The 25214-nt window shown below is 43.8% G+C and overlaps 2 protein-coding genes across 3 annotated transcripts; one reads left to right on the top strand and one right to left on the bottom strand.

Annotated features, from left to right (window-relative positions):
- Positions 1-1964: 1964 nt before the first annotated feature.
- Positions 1965-5991, top strand: COPS9 (COP9 signalosome subunit 9). Its single transcript, XM_028730989.2, has 3 exons — positions 1965-2121; positions 4050-4122; positions 5742-5991. Exons 1-3 carry the CDS (start codon positions 2017-2019, stop codon positions 5777-5779), a joined length of 216 nt encoding a protein of 71 aa, XP_028586822.2. The 5' UTR covers positions 1965-2016; the 3' UTR covers positions 5780-5991.
- Positions 5992-15859: 9868 nt separating this feature from the next.
- On the bottom strand, positions 15860-23965 carry LOC114597761 (adiponectin). Of its 2 annotated transcripts, none has more exons than XM_028730993.2 (3): positions 23703-23965; positions 18937-19184; positions 15860-17135 (listed from the first exon to the last, which is right to left on the bottom strand). In XM_028730993.2, exons 2-3 carry the CDS (start codon positions 19154-19156, stop codon positions 16606-16608), a joined length of 750 nt encoding a protein of 249 aa, XP_028586826.2. In that variant the 5' UTR covers positions 19157-19184; positions 23703-23965; the 3' UTR covers positions 15860-16605. The 2 variants fall into 2 exon arrangements, with proteins under 2 accessions (XP_028586826.2, XP_028586823.2); XM_028730990.2 differs by having other exon boundaries at positions 18937-19163; positions 23703-23962.
- Between the last annotated feature and the right edge of the window lie 1249 nt (positions 23966-25214).

Genomic DNA, 25214 nt, shown 5'->3' with positions numbered 1-25214 from the left:
GCTCAGTGGTGGAGCACGTTTTGCCTCCCACAACCTCCCATGACTTTGGTACGGCTGGGAAGGCCTCATTCTTAAAACCCTTGAGATCCACTGCCAGGCAGTGTGGACAGTACTGAGCTAGATGAACCAATGGTCTGATTTCAGAATAATAATAATAATAATAATAATAATAATAATAATAATAATTTGTTATTTGTACCCCACCCATGTGGCTGGGTTTCCCCAGCCACTCTGGGTGGCTTCCACAGAAACCAAAAATACACTAAAATGTCACATATTAAAAACTTCCCTGAAGTTTTAAGATGTCTTCTGAATGTCAGGTAGTTGTTTATCGCTTTGACATCTGATGGGAGGGAGTTCCACAGGGAGGGCGCCACTACCGAGAAGGCCCTCTGCCTGGTTCCCTGTAGCTTTGTTTCTCACAATGAGGGAACCGCCAGAAGGCCCTCGGTGCTGGACCTCAGTGTCCGGGCAGAACGATGGGGGTGGAGACGCTCCTTCAGGTATACTGGACCGAAGCCATTTAGGGCTTTAAAGGTCAACACCAACACTTCGAATTGTGCTCGGAAACGTATTGGGAGCCAATGTAGGTCTTTCAAGACCGGTGTTATGTGGTCTCGGCAGCCGCCCCCAGTCACCAGTCTAGCTGCCGCATTCTGGATTAGTTGTAGTTTCCGGGTATAAAGCAGCTTCTCAGGAATAGCAGTAGGCAGTGATGCTTCCAGGTCTGAGGTGCCCTGGACAAAATGGCACCTGGGAACCCCATGCCATCCTGTTCAATCCCCCTGACTCCCTGCTTCTCTGTTCCCCACACGGTGGGCTGAGTGGTTTATTTTTATTTTTTAAAGCAACCACACTGGCATTTTTTCACGCCTTTTGTCTACCTCCTTGGAATCTTTTTAACAGTAAAATTCTAAAACCCTCTGGATAGCTCAGTTGGAGGAGAATGGGCCTCTTATTAATCTCAGGGTCGTGAGTTCGAGCCCAGCTTTAGGGGTGGGGGCAAGAGTTCTGCATTGCAGGGGGTCAGAATGGATGACCCTCGTGGTCCCTCCCAATTCTGATTCTTTTTAATAATAATTTTTATTAGTTTTCAATTACATTCCAATAATAGCCTCATTATAACAATACCAATTCATAATACAATTACTAATATCAGTGCTTTTTATCTGGGGGTACGCATACCCCTAAACATTTTGTGAATCTAAGTTTGGCCTCATCGAGGGGCAGTACTTCAATATGAGTAGGAAAATGGAAGTACAGTGGGTGCTCGGGTTGCAAACGTGATCCATGCGGGATGCACATTCGCAACCTGCAGCGTTCGCAACCCGCAGCACCACGTCTGTGCACACGCGGTTTGCGATCCAACGCTTTTGCACATGTGCAAAGCGCGATTTAACACTTCTGCGCATGCACGACCGCCGAAACCCAGAAGTAACCCGTTCCAGTACTTCCGGTTTTTGGTGCGTCCATAAGCCGAAAAAACACAACCTGCAGCGTCAGGTATGGCTGTACTCCTAAACATTTTTTAAAGGAAAAAAAGCACTAATACCAATAATTCAAAAATCAAATTATATAATTTAGGTCCGTCCCCGTCCCCCCGCGTTCTAGAATTGATGGTTTGATGATTTTCTTTATTTCTGCCTTCCAAAATCTTATTAATTTCAATTCTGATTCAAGCCCCGCTGAGTCCAATGGGACGTATTCCCAGGTAAGCTTTAACAACAGCCCAATTCGTAAAAGTTATCCCTCCGGATAAATTGAGAGCTGATCCTCCGGATAAATTGAGAGCTGAGATGGGGAGAAGCGGCGTTGCTGTCGCTCCCCTTTCTTCCCAAGCGGTGCCTGGATCTCCTCCCGCCGCGCCGCGCCGAGGGAGCAAGAAACGCCGCCGCCGCCGCCGCCCGCAGAGAGGAGCGCCAGCCCCCTTCCAAAGGAGCCCGGCGCGGAACGCCTTAGAGACGGCGCTCCTCCGCGCGCCTAGAGAGACCGGAAGCTGCTTCACACTCCGACCGGATGTTGGAGGGTAGCCGGAAAGTTTTGCAGAGGGTCGTAGACATGAAGCCGGCGGTGGACGAGATGTTCCCTGAGGGCGCGGGGCCTTACGTGGACCTCGACGAGGTGAGCGGTCGAGCCCCGGGTGCAAAAGGCCTGGGTCTCGCGCGGGGCTGTCGATTGCTTAAAAAGCCCGCGCGGCCTGGGCTCTTTCTCTGGTTCTTTCCCCTCCTCGGGTGTAAAGGGAGAGGTGCTGAGTGAGCAGGGGGGTGGGGGGGCGCCTCTCAAGGGTCTTCTAGGTGGGCCTTTGGCCTGATCCAGCAAGGACCTCGTTTCTAAGGCTGGCGGGAGGCGGGTGTATGTGTGTTTAATTATTTTGTGCCACGCCTTTCCCCCCCTGACAGGGACTCGAGGCGGCTTACAGATCAAAAATATGAACAGATTAAAAGCGATGGGGGGGGGGGAACCCCACAATTAAATATCTTTAGAATATAACAGACATAAAAATGCGCCGGTAGTATGTGTGAAGCTGCGATAGGATTATTTTTTAAATATTTTTTTGCCAACCTTCAGCCCCCCCCCCCCCCGTTCTGCTCCCCACCTCCCATGCTTGCACTTTGGTTCCACAGGCAACGCTCGAGCTTCCTGTATAATACTGAGGTTTTGAAAAAGGCAGAGAGGAATATCTCACAAAAAAAATGCTGGGAGGCAAAAATAACTTCAGCCTTTTGTTGCTAATTTCCCCCCCTAGCAACTTGATCCAGTTGTCTGTGAGTCTTATGAGGAAGAGAAAATGAAAGTACGGATGCATTGACAAGAAGTGAGCATTGCATCCTCTCTATTTATTTCCAGTAGTATTTGCTGTCCTAAAACTAAGTTTTCAGGATGCCTTATGGAAAAGTTGCAATCTAAAAATCCATGCAGTAAAACAGAATGGCAGTTAAGCATATATAGGCAGTGTATCAACATCTGCCACCGGCATTGTTCTTCAGAAACAGTTGGAAGGCATTTTTAGTATGATGTTTAATCATCATCATCAGTGTTTAAATCAGAGTTTTAATAATGAGACTTCCTCGCATTATGCTTTTACTCTTTAAAAAAACCAAATAAGTTGTTATTACTTTTCCAATATTATTCCAATAATAGCCGCATTATAACAATGCTTTTTTCCTGCATTCCAAAATCTTGTTAATTTCAGTTACATTCCAGTTAAATTTATAAACCTTTATAGAACAGCTGCATTCTTGATGATTTCTATTCGTGTTGTTACATTAAGTAATTAATAAAACTTCAAGTGAGGAACTCTGTTATCATTATTCTTTCCTATGTGTGACAATTATTTCGTCCATAATGTTTTTTCCTACCCACGTATGGTGTGTCCTCCTTTCCTCTGATTGTTGCTGTTACCTATCATGACTTGGGTGTGTTGTACATAGCCCTGAGCTCCTTTTGAGGAAGGGTGATTTATAAATATTTAAAATACATAAACACACAGCAGAAACAAAAGAAATTAGAGTTAAAAGATGGGGGAAATAAAAAAAGATCTTTGCCTGGTACCAAAATGGCACCAGCCAGGCAAGTAGCTTTTCCCAGTCAGCTATTTATCGGGTCAACTTTGAAAATTTTGCATCTGACATAATCCAAGGTCCATTTGGGTTTGCTTCTATTCCATTGCTGTTCTGCAGATCTCCCCAGCAGGGCATCTCCTGGTGCACTGATGGATTTCTGCGCAATTCATTTTCCATTATTATTTCTGGGCAGGTGCTTTCCCATTATTGCTATTATTTACCCAGCACTTTTAGCCAAAGGAGCCTAGGGCATGAAAATATTTGTATCCTTTCACTTGAAAGGGACAAAATGAGGGTCAAGCCTGATTAAACTACTATACTGCAGTAAGGGCTGCAGAAGATGAAAGTGTGTAGTGGCATAGGTAGAAAATCATAGGCAGTCAGATTTGGAAGTTTGAGATCCAAGATGAAAGGGTATATGAAACAGTGCAATAATGATTCTCTGTATATTGCTTTTATAGTTGATTAAATACTATTCTTTCTCAGGCTGGTGGAAGTACAGGTTTGTTGATGGATTTAGCTGCCAATGAAAAGGCAGTACATGCAGACTTCTTTAATAGTAAGTATTAGTTACATTTTTAAATTCTTAAACCCATCATGTTTATTTTAGCCACTGTCCAGCAGATTGTAAATTGATTTTCTAACCAGTACTTAGAAAAAAGCTTCCATTTAGAAATTAAAGTATGTATGGCTTGTGGCCCTCCAGAATTGTTGGACTCCTAACTCCCAACTCCCATCATCTCCAGCCAGCATGGCTAATGGCCAGGGATGGCAGAAGTGGGAGGTCAGCAGTATCTGGAGGATCATAGGGTCTTCTTCCCTTAATTAAAGCCAAAAACCTGTCTGAGGAACAAAGTTTCCATAGCAGGAGGGGAGGGTTAAGCCATAGATGGAGACTTTAAAAAAATTTATCTGTTAAACTCAAAACACATGTGCCAGGGCAATTGTGTATCTTGGGGATTTTTGGGGGTGGGGGGAGTTTTTATTATTAAATGGGTTCCAGCTAAATAGAAACTACTGTGAAATGCTTCTGCATGGTGATAGTAACACGTGGAGAATGTATGCTGATCCCTCAAATTGCATTTATTTATAGCTGTTTATTCCAGAAATGCCCAGAGCTTTTGTGATGAGACTGTAATTTGGGGTCCATGTGGTGAATACCCACTCCTTTGTATCCAGTGTTGGTCATACTCAAGAGTAAACCTATTGAAATGAATGGGCATGATTACCTTAGGTCCATTCGTTTCAGTGGGCCAACACAGAGTGTTGGACTAGGACCTGGGAGACCAGGCTTCAAATCCTCACTTGGTCATGAAGCTCACTGGGTGACTGGGCCAGTCACTGCTTCTTACCCTAAACTACCTCACAGAGTTATTTAGGGGGTTAAATGAGATGGGGTAGAACCATGAGCGTCACCTTGAGCTCCTTGGAGAAAAAGGTGGGATATAAATAAATAAATAACACTTAGTTGAATACAACCCAGGGGTACTTAGTAAATGTGACTTGGTGGGTTCCATATGGTAACCATTTTAGTATATTGTTTTTGGTGACTTTCAGTAGCCCTTATAATGAACATGCGGGGCAAGCTTCCACAAATCCACTTTCTGGGGAAGTGCCCTTAAGTCCGCTGACAAGCAGCACACAGTTTCCTTCCTTTGGCTTTCCATGATTGGGGGCATAGGGGAGGTTTTCTGTAGTGTTGCACTGAGCTTTGGTGTTTCCTTTGCCTGCTTCAAAGTGCATCACCTGCAAAGGCAGTTAAGGAATGGAAGCTATATGCACAAATAATAGCTACAGAGAGGGCAAAACAACTATGGTAAGGAAACCAGAAGTGATTGTGGCTGAGAGAGTGGTATGAATTCATACTTGTGGGAACCTGAATCTCTAAAACAGGGTGGGATGGAGAAAGCCATTTTAAGAAACTGGCCATTAGATATCAAGGCTTACAACATAACTGACTGGGTTGTATCCAGAGAATCATGCTCATGCAGGGAGGCTTTCCCATAAATAATAACCTCCTTCCTGGTTTCAGTTGAATCTATTGTACAGTTTGATAATTGGATTCAGGTCTCTCACTTTACTGGGAAATTTGCATTGTTGCTTAGCTCTTCAGAATTGTTTTTAAAAATCAGAATAATTAATATGCATGATGTTAATTCACTGCCTTGTTTTTGTTAGATTTTGAAGATATGTTTGATGATGACGATATCCAGTGAAATTCAACTTCCTGCTGTGCTAAATACCTAAGTTTCTTGTAGAAGCAGACTATATTCCAAACAAAAGATAGGAAAATGTGAATATTGTCTCCAAGCCATGAAAGAGCACTTCAAAATGGCCAAAGGTGGTTGAAGAGAATTGTGGAGTTATTTTCCTCTTATAATGTTTGGATGCAGTTGTGCAGGCTTGCTTCAATAAAATCTGAACAAAACCTCTCATGTCTGATTATTCAGTTGACTACTGGTTGTTGCCCATGGAAATATGGCTTTTTCTTAATGTTATTTGGAATGTTGTATGCATAGGATGTAGCATTTTTAGTAAATTCCCCAACAATAAAATTAGAAGCAAGTGGGAGGTTTTAACACCTCAATCCTAAATCCATTTACTTGTGAGTGGCATGTTGAAAGATCATTGGGACTATACTTCCAAGTGTGTGCTTTCCTCACTCCCAGTTTAGCCAGGGAGCCCAGCATATTTGGCCAATGAAAATATTCTTGTAGAATATGAGTAAATCTTGTATTAGAGCTCATTTGGCTTCTTGCCATTGTATGGTTCTTTATTTTGTAACTTATTCTAACTACTGGTGGTTTGTGACAAGACTTTTCCATAAATACTAAAGAGTCTTTATGGTGCATTCAGAATATTTCCTCCAAAATAGAGCAGAGTTTTTAGATGAATATCTCAATTGTGCTCGCGTTGCTTCCTCAGTCTGTGGGGAAGCTGGCTATTTTCTTTGACACATTCTAAAGCCACATGCAGCACATCAAAACACAAGCTCCAGTACAATGGTGCTTGGTTTTCTTTGTGTATATTAATCTGAGCTCTCAGCAAAGTGGAACGAAGTATTATTACCAAAATCAGAAAAGCAGTGGTGAATCTGAAAATGAGGTCTCCGGTGGAAGAATAAAAAAATGCTTTTACATTGAGTTATCTGCCCACTTTCATTATCTGCATCTAATATAATAAACTTCACATAGTAGAATGAGAATGTTGCAAGAGTTTCATCTTTATATTTTAACAAAGTCTTGCTCCTCTCTGGTTTTTCACATTTACCCAGTGGGAAATGCTGTAACAAGTTTGAGGACAGGGCTCCTACAAGGGTAGTATACTTAAACCTGACACACGTACTCCAGATTAAGACCAAATCTGACATAAACCATTAAAAGTATTCTCACACTCCCCAAACTGAATAAAACAGATTGGATGGAACCAATTTGCAATGTTCTGCATGCAGCAAAGACAGTGGCAATACAGCTAATGGCTGATACTCCAGTCCAAACCTTTGTGCTGGCTTTGAAAAGATGTTGGACTGGGAGGAGGTGTCCCGCTGTTTCTTGTACCTACAGAGTAACACCAGCAGCACTCCCCTGGCACAGAGCTCTGCATTCTGCCTGCTGAATATGAACAACACTCCAAATCCCAGACCTCCACATGTGAACAGCTGGGACAGTGAAAGCTGCAAGATAAACTATGTAATAAAGGGCACATGAGGGGGGATGGGGTAACACTGTGAGCGGATGAATTTTGCCTCCACAGAATCACTGGGTAGTAATTCTGGACTCAAATAGTAATTTAGTACTGGAAGCATACTATCTCATCTATGACCAAAATCCTGAAGGTAATCTTGAAAGGGAGAAGGACATTTGGAAGAAAAAGTGTAGCAAGTAGTGACTTCAGTTACTCTCACTTAAGGTAAACACCTGATGGATGGATGGAAAAAAGGAAGAAGACACTCAAAAGATCTGCATTGGGATAGATTATTATTTTTTAACTTGTTCATTCATTATCTGGAAGTAGAGAGGGTTGAGCAGTGAGATGGCCCAGTTTGCTCATGACGACAAATGGCTCAGAGATGGAAACCAAAGCAGATATTGAAGAGCTCCCCAAAGGTATCTCCCAATGTGATTGAAAGGGGCTACAAAATGACACATGGGGTGCAACGTATGTACCTGTAAATGATGCACAGAGGCAAAAATATCGCACTGAAGTATAACAGGGTTTTTAAAATAATAAAAATAACGAATACATACAGGGGCCTCAGTCTATTCCTTCAGATAAGCCTTTCCATTTTATGTCTTCCTCCTTAATGAGGCATTCACAGAAGTTAACTATGAAGAGACATAAAACTGGAGGAACAAAAACTGTTCATAGAAAATCTCAGCAATAGTGACCTCACTAGTGGCAAATATTGACCGATGGGAAACATCCCAAAAGGGTTTATTAGGATTCCAAAAATGCTTGGAAGTTGGTTTTGTTATTTAAAGACTCCTTTCATGCCACCCCTTGAAGACCAAAGAGCAATTTTCTTTCAGCAAGTATTGGGGATGCTCCTAGGAAGAAAGAAAAAAAACACATTTAGAGGCCTATATAATTGAACAAGGACAATCGGGGCTCCTAATTGCTAGGAAGAGCTGCAGGTAAATATAGCAGCAGGTGTTTGGATCCCTTTTCCAGTGATGCTGAATGTGTGGTCAGCAGATAGTTCAGTTGGTAGAGTATGAGTCTCTTAATCTTAGGGTCATGGGTTTGAGCATCGCTTTGGGCAAAAGATTCCTGCATGCATGGAGTTGGACTAGATGACACACCTGCTCCCTTCCAACTCTACAATTCTAAGAAAAGGTGTGATTCTGTTTCTTCTACCTGCATTCACTAGATGGAGGTGGCGCAAATGAATGACTGTTAAGACAGTAGCTTAAAAAAATGGCTTTTATTCTCATTTCAGCTTCATCATGACCTGGGTATCTTTCAGCAATTTACATTTCGTCTATGTCTGCATGCACTGCTTACTCACTGGTTTGTTTAAGCAAATATAAAATTCTCAAAATTTAGTAAGCTTGGGGCTTTCCCATCAGGTAGGGAATCACCCTATGTAACCCCCACCCCACCCCACCCCAGTTCTGCTTTCATTAGCAGAAGCAAGTTAAGTCTGTGACTCTGCAAAAAATATATGCACATACTTAATTTTAAGTCAAGAGAGAGCAGTCAATAGGATTCGAGAGTTTGTGTAGACCTTTAAAGAAACAGGAACTTCCACAGCCTCTGATAACTTTTCCGCTTACTTAATGTGAATGGATGTAACAAAACAACTGCAGACGAATTGTTAAGTGCTCAGTGGCGGTTATGACAATGAATAGCACAAATGATCTGCCCTGGTTGTAATTTGTAATGAGATTGATTTATTTTAAAAAGAAGCGGGTTGGTATAAGAATCGAAACAACAAAACGAAACATTTCTGGGCAATGAAAGAAGGCACCCATTGCCTTGGGCCCAATAACCTGTATTACGCCATCTGCTGGCTCTTTGTTTTATTTATTTAATTAAGACAATATTCTATATGCTGCTTGATTGTCATAGATAACGAATCATAAGAGAGCCTGTAAACTGTTTGCAAGAGTATATATTAAAATGTTAAAATTCTTATTGAAAAAGCAGGTATTTAAAAACAAAAGACGATTAAAATCAGCAGTAGCTAAAAAGAGATAAAATGCGTGTAACTTCTGCATGTCTGAATAGGCTTGCCTAAACAAGGCCCCTTTTTAAGCAGGCACAGAAAAGAGTACAGTACAGTAGAAGCGCCTGCCTGGTGTCAATAGGCTGGGAGTTGCACAGTGTAGATGCTGCCACACTGCAAGATATATACAGGGCACAACTTCACTTCTAGGAAGAAGAGAAGCAAAGGGACAGGGTGTAACTGTGGAAAAGAAGGAATCTGAACTGGTAGTGTTTGTTGTATGTACTTAAATGTAACAACAGCAAAAAAACAAAAACCCTTCATAAAGGTAGAAAATTCCACTAATCTTTTGCATCCAGCTGCCCTGCTCACCTGTCTTTTTATTGCCCTGAATTGTGTCCCTTTGCAGCACAGATAATATTTATGTCCCTTTGCTTTTTTAACTTTGCTGTAGAAAAAAGGATCGCTGCTTTCTTGTCTTGATGAGAGACCAGAGGCCATCTTGGGAGTTTTAAAGAAATTTGGTGCAAGGAATAGGAGGGTCACACTTTCACAAGGGACAGTTCTAAATAGTTGGCTTGCAACATGCACTTAGAACTGGCTGAGTTCCTGTTCCACAGAGTTATTAGCATGACAGTTTAGCCTTGTCCAATAAAATTTGCATAAAAGAGGTTCAAACTCTGAAGGGACTTCTATATCTTTAAAGATACAGATATGAAAAACATCACTTGTTGTGTCTTTGCCCATCACAGTGCTCATAGCTGTCAACTTTTTCTTTTTTTAAAGGGAAATTCCCTTATTCCAAATAGGATTCCTCACAAGGAAAGGGGAAAGTTGACAGCTATGACAGTGCTGCAATGGCTCTATCAGATGCACTGAAGTGTTATCCTGAGTTACATGTGGTTAGGGATGCAAATCTGCAAAACAGTCTTTAAGATGCATTACATTAAGATACCGCAAGAGTCTTTGTTGTGTTTATTGTGTGTGTTGTGTAAAAAGTAAAAGAAATGACCATTTTCCTCTCTGCTAGCCAGTTAAATCTTTCAGCTGAACTTTTAACATCGGAGAGGTGACAGAAAAAGGCGCACAATTCAAAAAAGCACCAACTTTTCGTGACGTAGGAAGAATCGGCAGTGTGCTCCTTATCCTTTTAGACATTTCCAGCCCCAGACATCATATACATTAGACCTGGGAAAGGTGGGCGTGCTGCTTTGAGGTTCCTCGCCGCTCTTATAAAGCAACATGAATGTTTTTGGATTTGAATTGCAGAAAAAACAAGGGTTCCCACCGTCAGACAAGATACAGCTACGGCGAAAGCTGCTAGGGAGGAACTCGCCCCACGATACTTCCCTCTCTGTCAAAAGCACTGTGACAGACAAGTCTTTCCTCCTTGCTGTTAATATGATTGCGGGACCTTTTCGGCGGTTCTGTCAAGCTATTGATTGCAGTGCGCTGTGCAAGCTGCTCTGAAAGGGACGAGCCCAGCGGGTCACCAGAGCAGCTCTCTGAAGCAGAACTGCATCATGCAGTCATTAAGAGGGAGACCCCCCATTGCAGGGAGGAATTGGGGGCAGCAATTAGGACATTCTTTTCAGGGTCCCCACAGAGAGATGATTAAAAGCGCTGCGGCTGGTATTGCTGAAAGACAGGTAGGTCACAGTTCAGGCCGTGCAGAGGAAGGCCCAAACACCACGGGTTTCCTTTTCATTTCGGTGGGGAAAGCACGAGAAAGAGGTCTTTCACCTCAGCCAGATGGATCTAATCTGCTTTTCATTGATCAGTGATCCAGGCACTGATAGTAATGGGGAATATTCCTCGAGACAAGAATGCCATGGGAGCACACTGGAGGCTAAGTTCGCTATTAGTATTCCACATGATGTCAGCACTTAACTACAAGTGTGTGTGTGGTGCTGCCTTGTTTAATGGGTTCAGTACCAAGGATCAGGGAAATGTAAGAAAAACTCAGATTTTTGAAATCGCCAGTGCCTTGGGTTATTTTTGCCCTCTGCCTTGCACTGAGGCGTGGCCAGAATATTGTAAACACCAGGAAGACTGAACTGCATGCATGCGATTTTGTAGAATAAAATCAATGTATTTTTTATATATAAAAAATAGCAATGCAATTGTCTGAAATTCTGGGGATTTTTAAATGGAATTTGCTGCCATTCTCTTGTGCTTTTAGCAGTATCCTTAGATGCATAAATTATACAGCAAATGGTTTTATTGCCCTGCCAGGCAAAGCAGCAGTTCCTAATTTTTTTGTGCCTGGGCAGCTGTTAAAGGCTCAGAAGCGGGGCCAGCAAGAAAGATGGCAATCCTACTCAGGAATCTTTTGAATAAGGGATCTTGATATCCTTTTAGAAACATCCACCGCTCTGTTTAGGTCTCATCTGCTTGGGGCATTAGCATGAGCATTTTTTGTTACTTCCACCTTCGATGGAACTGATTGTTTAATTCACCCCTCAGGTCTTCTGCAAAAGTAAGGGATCACTGAGCAGGAAAGAGAAATGTGGGGTGTTTTCTGGTGAAGCTGTGAGATGGGTTAGGGAAGGTGGATGAGCTAACTTTAAAGTTGCAAAGTTTCCTGGGTAACAGAAGGAAGGCTCAGGGTGCTTACAACCAGCGGCTTAACTTGCAAATGGATCATTGTGATCTCACAGCTTGGACATTGACAACGGGTTTTTGATTCATGCAAAGGGCAGTGGGATGAGTAGGCTTTGGGAAGACCCTAGGTTTGCAGTGCAAAGAAAAATGGAGGATGGGAACCCCTAAAGGTGGAGGGAACACCTAAAAAACAACTCAGTGGGACTGAGCATGCTCAGCAGGCACAGAATGCTGACTGGCAGGTGCGGGGGAGGGGGATGGAAAACCCTGGGTGACAGGAAGTGAAATTGACTGTCTTGGAAGGAGGGCATGGCCCCTCTTGAGATGTAAGGCTCTGAACTCTCTCCAAAGTGGACCCAGGTGTAAATATCTGTACCAGAAACCACATTTCTTCAAGACGCTAGTCTCCACTGCGCTTTGATTTAATACAACTCTGGGTGAGCGTTTGAAAACCCTGGTATCTTGTCCAGCCGTTCAGCAGAAACTTGGGTGGTACGTAACAGTATTTTAAAGCATTAACAGTGTGCTAATCCCATCTGCCAACCTAGCAGTTCGAAAGCACGTCAAAGTGCAAGTAGATAAATAGGTACCACTCCTGTGGGGTGGTAAACGGCGTTTCCGTGCGCTGCTCTGGTTCGCCAGAAGTGGCTTAGTCATGCTGGCCACATGAGCTGTACGCCGGCTCCCTCGGCCAATAAAGCAAGATGAGCGCCACAACCCCAGAGTCTTTCGCGACTGGACCTAATGGTCAGCCTCCCCCCACCTTTACCTTTTTAATCCCATCTATATGGAAGAAGAGCCATTGGGTCATAAACAGAGAGCTCCTAATTTATAATTCCTTTGGGTGCCATAGAAGCTCCCAATGCCTCAGGGATGCAGATGGTGTTTTTACAATGCACTAAAACGTCGCAAAGGAACACCTGAGCAATGTTTCTTAAGGCAATAACCTGGGATGCAACGGTTGGGCATATTTAATAGACATATGGGAAACGTGGCAAATAGAGAGTCACCTAGGCTGAAATGGTAAAACCAGGATAAGCTAAATGGAATTTTGATTTTTTTTTGGGGGGGGGGAGATAAATTGAGTTTCAGCTACCTCCGTGCATTGCTTGTTGATTGTCTAGCAAACAAGCGTTTGAGTATTTGTACAAAGGGATGATATCTTTGCACCATCTTGTGGACTCTTGCAGTGACTGCATCATATCCCCATTTCTCTCAATTTTTGAGCAGTTTAAATGAGCTAAAGCAAGGGATCCTTTAGATTTCAGTTGTTCGCTGGAAAATATTCAGCAAGATCCAAGGGATCACTTGTGGGTACAGACCGGCTTGAACTGTGAAAAGGCAATGTAGTAAGAGTAATTTCTTATGGTTGTTTTAAACACTGTACAGTAATTCTACCTGTGCTCTTCAAAAAGGTCAATGATCTTTTAACAATTTCAGAGGTTTTGATTTAAAAATTTACAGGCAATCCTAACTGTGTGGAGTATGTGGAGCAGTCAGTTCTCTACTACTGTCCACGGCAGAAGATATTTTTCTCCTATTTTGCTTCACCAACTCCAAGCGTGCAAATCAGAGACATGAATCAGATCCTGCTCCAGGAACTAAACTGACTTATGATCCATCACTAGCCCTGCTCCATCCTGCTCCAGAATTGGTTTCTTTAGGGGCCTTATACCCTTTCAGTGGATGCAACTGCGGAGGGCAGAGCCTGTGCAAGGAGAACCCCACTGACTAAACATTAGGAATAATTTTCTGACAATAATTGCTGTTCAACAGTGGAATGGACTAAGTTGAAAGATGGTGGACTCTCCTTCATTGGAGGTTTTTAAATAGACGTTGGATAGTCATCTGTCAAGTATTCTTTAGTTAATAATAATAATAATAATAATAATAATAATAATAATAATAATATATTATTTATACCCCGCCCATCTGGCTGGGCTTCCCTAGCCACTCTGGGCGGCTTCCAAAAAAATATAAAAATACTGTAATACATCAAACATTAAAAGCTTCCCTAAACAGGGCTGCCTTCAGATGTCTTCTAAAAGTCTGGTAGTTGTTGTTCTCTTTGACATCTGATGGGTGGGCGTTCCACAGGGAGGGTGCCACTACCGAGAAGGCCCTCTGCCTGGTTCCCTGTAACTTGGCTTCTTGCAGGGAGGGAACCGCCAGAAGGCCCTCGGTGCTGGACCTCAGCGTCCGGGCAGAATGATGGGGGTGGAGACGCTCCTTCAGGTATACTGGACTGAGGCCATTTAGGGCTTTAAAGGTCAGCACCAACACTTTGAATTGTGCTCAGAAACGTACTGGGAGCCAATGTAGGTCTTTCAAGACCGGTGTTATATGGTTGTGATTCTTGCATTGCACAGGGTTGGAATAGATGACCTTTGGTGTCCCTTCCAGCTCTACGATTCTATGGTATAAAAATTATTTAACTAAATAAATAACAAATGTTTCAAAGTCATTATTCTAGTCCCTTTTTCATATCCTTAGTCCTGTGTTTCATTGTGGTTGTTTCTTCCTGCTCTTTACATTAATATGCCCAGTGGGGCTTCCTGACTTCTCTGCATTCGGTATTATTAAAGGAAATGTTTAACATTGCTAAATTGGAAGTTGACATTTTTCTCTTTAAATTTTGTGGCTGTTAAGTAACTCTCTCCCTGCAAGGGCATTTCTGATGGATTCAGATATGCGGTTAGCTTTGGGCAAACTGTGCTGAAAATGAAACTTTCCACAAGCTTTTCTTATTATCACAAAAGAAGACGGTCAGGCAAGTAGCTAACCAGAAGGCTCTGTGTGTGGCGCAGAGAGAGAGAGAGAGAGAGAGAGAGAGAGAGAGAGAGAGAGAGAAGGTATGTGAATGTATCACAGAAAACTGAAACCACATGGGCAACACATAGGTATTCTCTTAAAAGAATGGTTATGTCCGTAAGGTGGGGAAAGACTGAGAAAGAATGGTAAGGAAGCTGATGACCAAAAACCAACCAGATATTTTGAATCATTAACAACCAGGATAAATGTTCTTTAAAGGAATAATAGCAAGCATGTATCATTGATTTCACTGTGAATATTGTATAGTTCATAGTACTTTAGATTATGGGTCAGCAAACTAAGGTCCGCGGGCCAGATCAGGCCCAATAACCTTCTAGATCCGGCCCGTGGATGGTCCGGAAATCCAAGCAGCCAGCATAGCACGCGTGTGTGGTGATTTTTGTGACTCAGCCAGGCTTGGGGGTCAAAAGTGAGGTGGGCGGCTGCTTGAGACAAGTCCCTTCTCCGTCCGTCACACGCGCGCAGCAATCTTTTCTTCTGGGGTGGGGGAAGAGGGAAAAGGAGCCACAGATCGGATTTCCACCAGGACCTTAGGAAGGGCAGTTGCGGCATCAGGGGCTTGGAGGTGCCTCAGGAGAGACACCCACCAGTGTCTGTGGCAGCAGTGCTCCCCGCCAAAGGAAGCGGGGAGCGCCTGAGCGGCTGCACTCCAAAACAGTTCTGCGCTCTGGTGGGGAGGCCACTCGTTAGCTACACAGTGCAAGCCATGGAAAGGTAAATAGCCACCACCACCTCATCTTAACTCATGCGGGAAAAAGAACATTTTTGCTTGAGCGGCGCCGGCCTGACTTAGTGTGGCCAATGGCTTTTCCCTTCACCCACACATGAGCACACGCTCTCCAGGGCTGACAGGAATGGCGCACTTACCTCAGCCCCCCACCCCACCTTACAAGAGAAATAACAACTATCAATGCCTAAAACACAAAGGAAGCAGCATGGGTGTATGAGGAAACACACCCCTCCCCCCAGAAAATCACATTTGGGCAATGTTGGGGTTGGTTCCAATAAGGTTTTTTGCCAAAAATGCAGGCAATCATAATCATGGCAACATATAGACCAGCCCCCCACAAGGTCTGAGGGACAGTGGACCGGCCCCCTGCTGAAAAAGTTTGCTGACCCCTGCTTTAGATTGTTTGATCAGAATATATATACGCCATCTAATTTCAGCACAAAAGAAATTAAAAAATAGAACTGTGGGTGAGCAGTATTTTTATTTTTAATTCAGTAACATTTTTGTTGCTCCAAATATTCTGTTGCAAACCTTCATTTTTATTTAAGTGCTAATGACATCCTGTGCATATGCTAAGGTGCAGAAGCCACACGTAACTCATTCAAGAAACAGGAAAATGTATTAAAATATATCTGAGAAAGCAATGCAGATCTAATGAGAAATCACTCTGAAAGCCACATCATGATAATATTGTCAAGCATTAGTTGCTTCTATTTGTACAGAACAATGCTTATATGGCTGCACCTCATTACAGAATCTCTATTGCTTTAGGCTCCTCTCTTTGAAGCTTATTGTTTGCTCTATTTGTCAGTATAAATGTAAGTAAATAACACCCATTTCTAAAGGAAGAGGTTTGGGCAAGTGTCTTTGATGAGTACAGGCAGATTCCGGAATCACACGTGCATGTACATCACTTGCTTTCTCTATATTTTATTAGCATGCTCTTGATGTTGAACAGCTGAATGTGTGAACTGACTCTATTGAAACGCACTGTGGTGAAGAAGGGATATCAGTGGGTTGTATCTGTGATGGCTCATTCATATGGACAAGTCACCACTGGATGTTCAAGCAGTGGACATGCATGTGTGAACCGCCCTTGAACCTATCTAAATTCAATTTGCTGAGTTTCCTTGCGTTGACAAGTAGAGTACAAGGAAAATCCAAAACAATTATTGGCTATTTCCCCCCTCTCTCCCACCCGTGATATTCTATTGTCCATTATCCAAGTTTGGGTAGAGCAAGAATCCCATGAAAGTAGAATCATTAACATTATCAGCATAGATACCATTGTCTGTTTCATCCCCATATACTTGGAGCCAGACTTCATCCCCATATTCCAGACGGAGCAAGACCGAACCAGATGCTTGGTCCACGTCGTCCTTCTGGTACTTGTCATAAGTGATGATGACCGCCGTGTCCTTCTTGAACAAGCTAACTTTGACATCTGCCACGTACACGGTGAGATGATATGCAAAATAGTAGACTCCGGGAAGGATGCACCGGAATTTCCCTGTCGTTACGTCATAGTGATTTTGCTCATTGTAGAATATCTTCGTAAACCTGATGGGAAGATTGGTATAAGGGACTCTGGCTGTTAGACCAACACTGAAGGCAGACTGATACCTGGAGGCAGTTTCACCCTTTTCCCCTTTCAGTCCTGGGCTTCCTGGTGCCCCTTGAGGGCCTGCAACACCAGCTGATCCTAAAATTCCACTGTCCCCTTTGAGGCCTGGTGCACCTATCAAGAAAAGGGATTTTTTATTAGAGTGGAGCATCCCCAGAAGGTTTCACCCAAACAACCTCAGCTGAAAAGATTATTTCAGCCTCACTTTCCTTCACAAGAACAAAATTCTGAGTCAGCTTATTTGTGTGGGCAGCTCATGTCTACGAAAGTAATTCCCAGCTTTATTAGGTCTGCTTTCGTTCTAGTAAACTCCAGAGCTGCTCAGGAATCTGAAGACTGCAGTTTCAGTGTCCTAAGAGTACTTTTGATTCTTTGGGAAATGCCCTGGAAACATGTGGAAGGACATTAGGGTATAAATATTGATGTAAGTAAACCCAGGGCTTTTTCCCCCCAGCTGGAACTCACCGGAACTCAGTTCTGGCACCTCTCAGGTGGGTGGCTATTCTAAGAGAATGTGGGAGGCGCTCAGGGTGAGTTACAGCACCTTTTTCTAGAAAAATAGCACATTCTTCTTTATGCAGTGGCATAACTACCATATTTTTCTGTGTATAACATGCCCCCGTGTATAAGGCACCCCCTATTTTTGGGGACTCAAAATTAAGAAAATGGGGGGATTTCCCAGAGTTGTTGAGATTGGGGGGGGGGAGTTAACGAAAATCACTCACACACCTAACAATGCTACCAATCGCACGCGTCACAGTAGCCAAAAATCCTCTGCCCGCTCGCCACCAGCAGCTGCCAATCACCCACCCAGTTGCCGCAGCAACAGCCAATCGACAGCACAATCATCGCTGACAATCAGCTGCTCGCAGCAGCAACCAATCCCCTCCCCCACTCTGCACTATCCATGTATAAGACGACCCCCACTTTTTGAGATTATTTTCTCAGAAACAAACCTCGTCTTATACACGGAAAAGTACGGTATTTAAATCCATTAAAAATCCAGGTGGCAATTGAACAAAGTGTGGCCTCACAAGACCCTCAAACATTCTTTCAGTGCCCTAACCCTAATCATTGTCAGCTAATAAACGTGGCCCATGGTCAAAGGTGAGATGGAGCCTCATGTACCCACTTCTGTCTGCAGATGAGATCCGTGGCTCAGCTAGCCATAAACAAGTATTTCATAAAATTTATATACCACAATTTTTTTTAAAAAAAACAACCCCACCAACACCTCAAACCCTTTATTATCATTTACAGTAATGTTTATTATATATAATAATAAAAATATAAAACAAAAGGTTGCTCCTGTCTGCCCTTACTGGTGCTAACAGCAGCTGGGGTGGGTTTACAATGGGGGAAAGGATTTGGGAGGAAAGTGTAAAGACTCTCTCCCAGAGCACCATGTCCTTCATTTTCAAGTGCCCCCCCCCTTAGGCTAATTATTAAAAAAGGGGGAGGGAAATTCTAATCACAGATCCCCTAACTCACTGCTACTTTGGCCCTGAATATGTCCATGGGTGCTTATTGGTTACAGATTCTTCTGCTTTGCTCTTTTTATGCTTTGGTAGTGTTGGTTGTTATTCTGTTCGGTAGTTTTATCTACTGTTATCTACAGCATTTATTTTAAAAATGCACCTTTGGTGTCCTGAAGAGGATTGAAAGGCACAACATCATGTTTAAAAATAAATGACGGAATAAATAAAGGGAAGGAAACGCAATCATCACATTATGTCTGCAGTGACATGTTTTTTCTTTCTTCCTCTTGTACTTTCATGTGTCATCTGGCCTGCATGGTGATGTGTGAACCTTTGATCTCAGTCCTGCCAATTGATTAGATTTAAACCCATTAAAGCTCGTGGGGCCCTTGTGGGAATTGCTAGCTTGAATAGAACAGAGGGCTGAAAGCACTCACCTTGATCTCCTTTCTCTCCCTTTTCCCCGTCCTTTCCATCCCTTCCATCTCTCCCTGGAGTTCCGTGGTGGCCTGGGTAGCCTGGTGATCCTGACATCCAATTGGCACAGACTCCCCTGGGTGGCTGTTGAGGGTCTTCTTCAGCAACCACTTCAAGGTAACAGCAAAGTTTCAGCAGAAGCACCAGCGAGAAAAAGAGGAAGCTTGATCCTTGCTTCATGTTGCACCTGGAAATAATGAGGAACTGCCTAAGGAACAGGAGTAGAAATAAGGAACAGTAGGAGACCTGCAACTAATGGGGATCACAGTCCTAGGCACTCCAGTGGCTCCTCTTACTTCAAAGTTTACCACTCCATCACTGGGTGTAAGGACCTGGGGTGGGGTGAGTTTACACTGGGGAAAAGTGGGCAACTGCACATCGCTGTGGAAGAGGAAAATCTGGGACCAAAAGGCTTATGTGAGTAGCTGCCTGACCTTTCAATCCACAGGGAAAACACTGGAGTCAGACAAGGGACAAACTAAAGACAAAACCAGCTTGGCTATCTTCCAAGACAATAATGCCCACTTACACCACAAAGAACTCATAACCCACCTACTTTCAGCAGCCAGAAGCATCATAGCCAGACACTGGAGAGACCTGTCAGGAGTAAGCATGGACCAATGGCACCAAATAGTATGGGAACCAGCCCTACTAGAAAAATTAACCAATAAACTGAAACTGACATTGGGACAAATAGAAGCAGACACCTTCACCCCGGTATGGCTCCCCTTTATCACATACACAGCCCAACAAGACAACAAGAAGAACCCGCCAACAGCATACGAATCAATCTGGCTACCCTGATCCAAAAACACACACTCACACACCCCACTCACACATAAAAACAAATTTCACTACAGTCAATCAAAGACAACCAGCCACACCCTAGGCCAACCCCAACTTCTCTCATCAACAAAGGAACACAAGTGAACAGCAAAGAACCTGCACAAGCAACGCTGACACCAAACCCTACATATAGTAAGTAAAATAGAAACATCGCCACTCGACCCCACCCCCATCTCTTTCCCCCTTTTCTTTCCAATGTCTCAACAAATGAAACTGATTTGTAAAAATGTTACATTGGGGGGGGGGGATATACAAGAGAGAAACATTGCACACACTTTTGTAAATCAAGAAACTCTTTAATTAAAAAAACAAACCAAAAACCAAAAAACCAGCTTGGCTCACACAGGGCAATCACGATGACTGAGTCTCAGAGATAGCATGAGATTTATGTGTCCACCCACCAAATGTAAGTTATATAATTTAGGGTGCAATCCTGCACTTGAGATCTGCCTGAGGAGGGGCCACCGGATTTGGCAGAAGTCCATTATCAGCTGACAAAATGCCAGGTTCATCACCACTAAGACAGATATGCTGGTGGAATACTAAATATAAACTGGTGGAACATAACACTGGAGTGCCAGAGAGTACAAGATAAGTCAGATGGGGAGAATGAGGAGCATCTAGGCCTGCTGGACCTGGGATGCTGGACCTGGGATGCTACCAAGCAGAGCAGGGGTGGGAAATCTTTTTAATCTGGCAGACCTTTTTATTATCTCCCCCACACCCTTGAGCCAACTTTGACAGGTGAGTTGTCTCACTCAGCTGCTGAAGTTGGTCTGCAGGGGTGAGGAAAAGCAATGCTCAAGCCGACCTTGAAAACACACACATCCTGTCACATACTTCAACTGGTGCATAGGGAATTCAGCCCTGCTTTATGCAGGGTTTTACGGCACTGGTATGCCCAAACCAAGCAGGATTGAACTCCCTGCACATTAGCAGGAACTGGCGGGCATGGTTGAATAAATCAGTCAGGTGGGAAAGAGGTTGATCCTGCTTTTCACAGGGTGCAGGCGAACCAGCCAGTTTTCAGCATCTGAACCAAGGAGGGATGAACTCATGAGCTGCTGCATGTGTGTGTGATTTCAATCCTGCTTTCTGCAGTTTTCAGACTTGCCATCCAGTCCCACTTGGGAACTTGCTGCCATGCTGGGACAAAGCAGAATTGGACCCCTTTGGCCTCAGCTAGACAGAAGTGGGTTATTCCCACCCAGTTCCTTCTCCTATATACAGGCTTTCTTTTTGATCAGGGAGCTCCATCCTTGCGAGTCTCCTGCTTTTTGTGCCTGTCCTGCCTGAGCCTCTTCTTCCCTGTGAGGAAGCCCCTCTCAACCACAATGGAGTGACCACTCTGGAGAAGCCAAACTCCCTGCTTCCTCTGCTGCAGAGCTGCTGCTTTTGCTTCTGCTGTCGCCATCTCTCTTCCTAATCCTCCCTGCTGTCAGGGACCCTGCTCCTGCCTCAGAGAGCTTTGGCCGCGTTTGCCTTCTGCTCCTCCACAAAATGCAGAAGAAAGTCACACGAAATGAAGATCACCGAACCAGAAGATCAAGCACCAGTTCTGTAACTGCAATCAGCAGAAGACTCAAGGCACAGTTTGAAGCTGTAGCGTTAAGGGAGATCCTCCACAAACAGAAGCATCTAAGGCTAGGCAGAGGGAGGCAGCTGGTTTGGGGTATCATGAAAGCTGTTAGTTGTTTTCTCATTTTTATTGGCAGGGTGGGGGAGAGGCGCTTGTGGGATTTCCTGCTGCCAGTTCAAAAAAAACCCTAACTGGTCACTTGCATATTATCTACCTTGACTTGGGATGCAAGGTGCATTTGCTGTTCTGCCCCCAGAGAGCAAAATGCCCTCAGGAGACCCTGGGAACTCTATTCTAACTCAATTCTGCCCCGTTCATGTTTTCTCAGAAGTTCCACTTTGATAAATGGCACTTACTTCCAGGTAAGTGTGTATAGAGTTGCATCTTGACTGATATATGCTTCTGTGCTGTTTTTGCAGACAGGGGCCAAAGTGACTGGATGATTGGATTTGAGGAACGTATGTTTTATAACCTAAAGAGGCATTCTGTGAATCACACTATGACAAGCCAATAGTTCTGGACGAGGATGAAACAATGAAATGACCTCTAGATTCCAGAAACATTATCTTCAAAGTATGTGTGGCAGAGAAAACTTGGCAGATAGTGGGGTACATATCTGGGCATGTCGTGCTTGTACCACTTCAGTGTCCTTATCGCTACATAACTCAGGAAAAGACATTTAGGTTCCAGCACTCAGAACAGACATATCTTGTTTGTAGTTGCTATATTTCCTAACTACCACCCTGTATGATTTTGACGCTGCTTTTAATGTACGCCTCTATTGCGAAATGCAATGCAATTCAATAACATTTTGCATCTCAAACTGCTTGACATTTTGCTGAGCTGCTGTGGAGAAAGTTCTTGCACTCAGCCATGTGATCAACATGGAAGGACACTCCACCCACCATTTCAATACCTCTTTGTAAAAACAAACAAACAAACAAACAAACAATAAACACTACACCAAAATGGGATTTTGGTACCCATAAAATTAAATGCATTTGTAGAATGCTCCTGGTCATATACAGCAGTCCCAAAACCAGCTCCTATACATCTAAATAATTCTGATAAAGGAAACTTGTAAATGCCCACTTTTCCTGGCAGGAAGGCAAAATGCAAAACAATATCAAAATATTGAAGAGGAACTGAAGACCTACTTATGTGTAAAAATGCATAGGATTGGATTGATGGCTGCATTTCTATGCTCACTTACCTGGGAGTAAACTCAATGAATTATATTGTTATCTAACTAAATATGCATAGGCTTAGGCTGTATAGAAAATTTGCAGAGTGAGTGCAACATAACTGTGGGTTTGAAGTCTACTTTAAAGTACTACATTAGTTGCATTAGTGCTGCTGTATAATAGTGTGGATTATATACTGTAGTATTTATCTTGATCTTCCAGGACAAAAACAAGCCTGATCTTTGAAAATTAATATTCCTACATTTCTGGACTTTTGAATTATCATTGGCACTAGCCTAAAATAATGTATTCTGTTCCGAAACAATATTATGGAGCTGTGGAATGACGAGGCTGCAATCTTAAAGCCACTTTGTGCAAAAGAAAGATCTATTATGTCTGAATATTCTTTTAAAAATTGCCATCTTCATTTAGATTATTCAGTGTGACACAATAATTGTGCTGGACTGTCTGCAGAACTAGAATGTATTAGTATAGTGAAATCTAAAGTGCTCAGGTAAGTGATCTATGCATTGTACACTCCTTAGAATGGCTAAAAACTCTCATCAGGCATTCTCACCTGAGGCACTCCAAATTTGTTAATTAGTTAGCATAACATATGTCACCTGTTTGGCTCAATATTGTAGTCTACCAAGAAAGGCAGGTAACTCTAATTAAGCATCGTGCTTATATAATATACAGTATCTCTTTCTCCTTTTCCTTCTCTAGATAATACCCTATAATGTAAGTCCCACTGAACTCAATCAGACTTGAATAAACTTGCATAGGGATTGTACTGTTAACTACACTGGCAGACAATCATGAAGAATCTATGTTAGTAACCAGTAGAAGGCAGAAAGATTTCAAATTTCTTGCTACAATAATTTTCTTCTCAAGAGTTTTTCTCATTTCTGCACTAATTTTGAATCCATTCTTGACTGCTAATTCAAGCACTCATGGGACATGGAACAATGCTGTTAAACTGTGAGCGAGCAATTTTGTAGATAACTTTGCTAAATAATTGGTTCCTAAATAAAAATACAAGCGTGCAGTTTCTTAAAAAAATGAATTATCTATTTGAATGGTGTAGTATAATGCTCTAACAAGAAATGGCTCTTACCAGTTGTTCTTTGTATGATGTCCTAAGTTGCTTGCAGTCACTTCAGAAATGCAGCGGAAAGAATGGCTGGGTCTCTCAATCACTTATCACAAAGAGACATGTGGAGCTGTCAGTTATGATGCTGCCCTTTCTATTTGCTACCGAGCATGCTAATTTAATTCTATGCACTTTCTATCATTTTCCTGTTTCATTTTTAATTTGGGATAATTTTAATTGTGTTCTATTTTTAGAGAGACATATTTTAAAAGGAACCAGATGGCTTGCTCGAGAATTGTCAAACCAATGATAATTAGATTTTGTGTTACCAGAGGAATATACAGCACACACACACACACACACACACACACACACACACACAGAGAGAGAGAGAGAGAGAGAGAGAGAGAGAGAGAGAGACACAGAGAGAGAGAGAGAGAGAGAGAGAGAGACACACACACACACGAGAGAGAGAGAGAGAGAGAGAGAGAGAGAGAGAGAGCGCCTTCAAATTATAAGCTGTAGTCTTTTACTCAATTTCCTTGGGGATAGTCCCATTGAATTCAAAGGGAGTTTCTTTTGACTCTGAGCAGTCATGTTTTGCTATCAAATAAGTGGTTTAACAGTGCAATCCTATATACCGTATTTTTCGCACCATAGGACGCACTTTTTCCCTCCCAAAAAGCAAGGGAAAATGTGTGTGTGTCCTATGGAGCGAATGCAGGCTTTCGCTGAAGCCTGGAGAGTGAGAGGGGTCGGTGTGCACCGACCCCTCTCGCTCTCCAGGCTTCAGGAAGCTATCCGCTAGCCGTGGGAGACCCAGCTCTCCCACGGCTAGCGGACCGCTGCGCTAATCCAGAAGCTTGGGGCGTGCGGAGCACAGCGCGCCCCAAGCTTCTGGGTGCCGGCAAGGTCTCGCTAGCCCTGGGAGAGCCCCGCGACGTTGCGTGGCTCTCCCAGGGCTAGCGAAGCGCCGCGCTAATCCCGAAGCTTGGGGCGCGCGGAGCTCAGCGCGCCCCAAGCTTCTGGGTGCCGGCAAGGTCTCGCTAGCCCTGGGAGAGCCCCGCGACGTTGCGTGGCTCTCCCAGGGCTAGCGAAGCGCCGCGCTAATCCCGAAGCTTGGGGCTTCGGGATTAGCGCTCCGCTCAGCCTGCTTCCCGGAGCGCCAGGCGCCCTGAAAGCAGAGCTCCAGGCGCTTCAGGAACACATCCGCAGCATGGGGAGCCTTGCAGGAATTCCCCACAGGGCTCCCCACGCTGCGGATAGCAGCCTGCTGCCTGGCGGGTGGGGCGCCCTGAAGCAGAGCGCCCCTCGCGCCAGGCAGACATCCGCAGAGTGGGGAGGCTTGCAGGAGTTGCCGACAAGGCTCCCCACGCTGCGGATAGCAGCCTGCTGCCGGGCGGGTGGGGCGCCCTGAAGCAGAGCGCCCCTCGCGCCAGGCAGACATCCGCAGAGTGGGGAACCTTGCAGGAGTTCCCGACAAGGCTCCCCACGCTGCGGATAGCAGCCTGCTGCCTGGCGGGTGGGGCGCCCTGA

The sequence above is a fragment of the Podarcis muralis genome, chromosome 6 (assembly GCF_964188315.1).
Source record: "Podarcis muralis chromosome 6, rPodMur119.hap1.1, whole genome shotgun sequence".
NCBI classification, from domain to species: Eukaryota; Metazoa; Chordata; class Lepidosauria; order Squamata; family Lacertidae; genus Podarcis; species Podarcis muralis.
The sequence above is the reverse complement of the archived record's forward strand: the minus strand, read 5'-3'. Positions and strand labels throughout refer to the sequence as shown.

Bases quoted from the DNA above. Each gene is read 5' to 3' on its own strand.
- COPS9 (XM_028730989.2), top strand. From the start codon at position 2,017: ATGTTGGAGGGTAGCCGGAAAGTTTTGCAGAGGGTCGTAGACATGAAG. The intron at 2,122-4,049 runs GTGAGCGGTCGA...ATTCTTTCTCAG, and splicing joins CTTACGTGGACCTCGACGAG to GCTGGTGGAAGTACAGGTTT. The intron at 4,123-5,741 runs GTAAGTATTAGT...TGTTTTTGTTAG, and splicing joins ACATGCAGACTTCTTTAATA to ATTTTGAAGATATGTTTGAT.
- LOC114597761 (XM_028730993.2), bottom strand. From the start codon at position 19,156: ATGAAGCAAGGATCAAGCTTCCTCTTTTTCTCGCTGGTGCTTCTGCTG. The intron at 17,136-18,936 runs GTGAGTGCTTTC...TTTTCTTGATAG, and splicing joins GGGAGAGAAAGGAGATCAAG to GTGCACCAGGCCTCAAAGGG.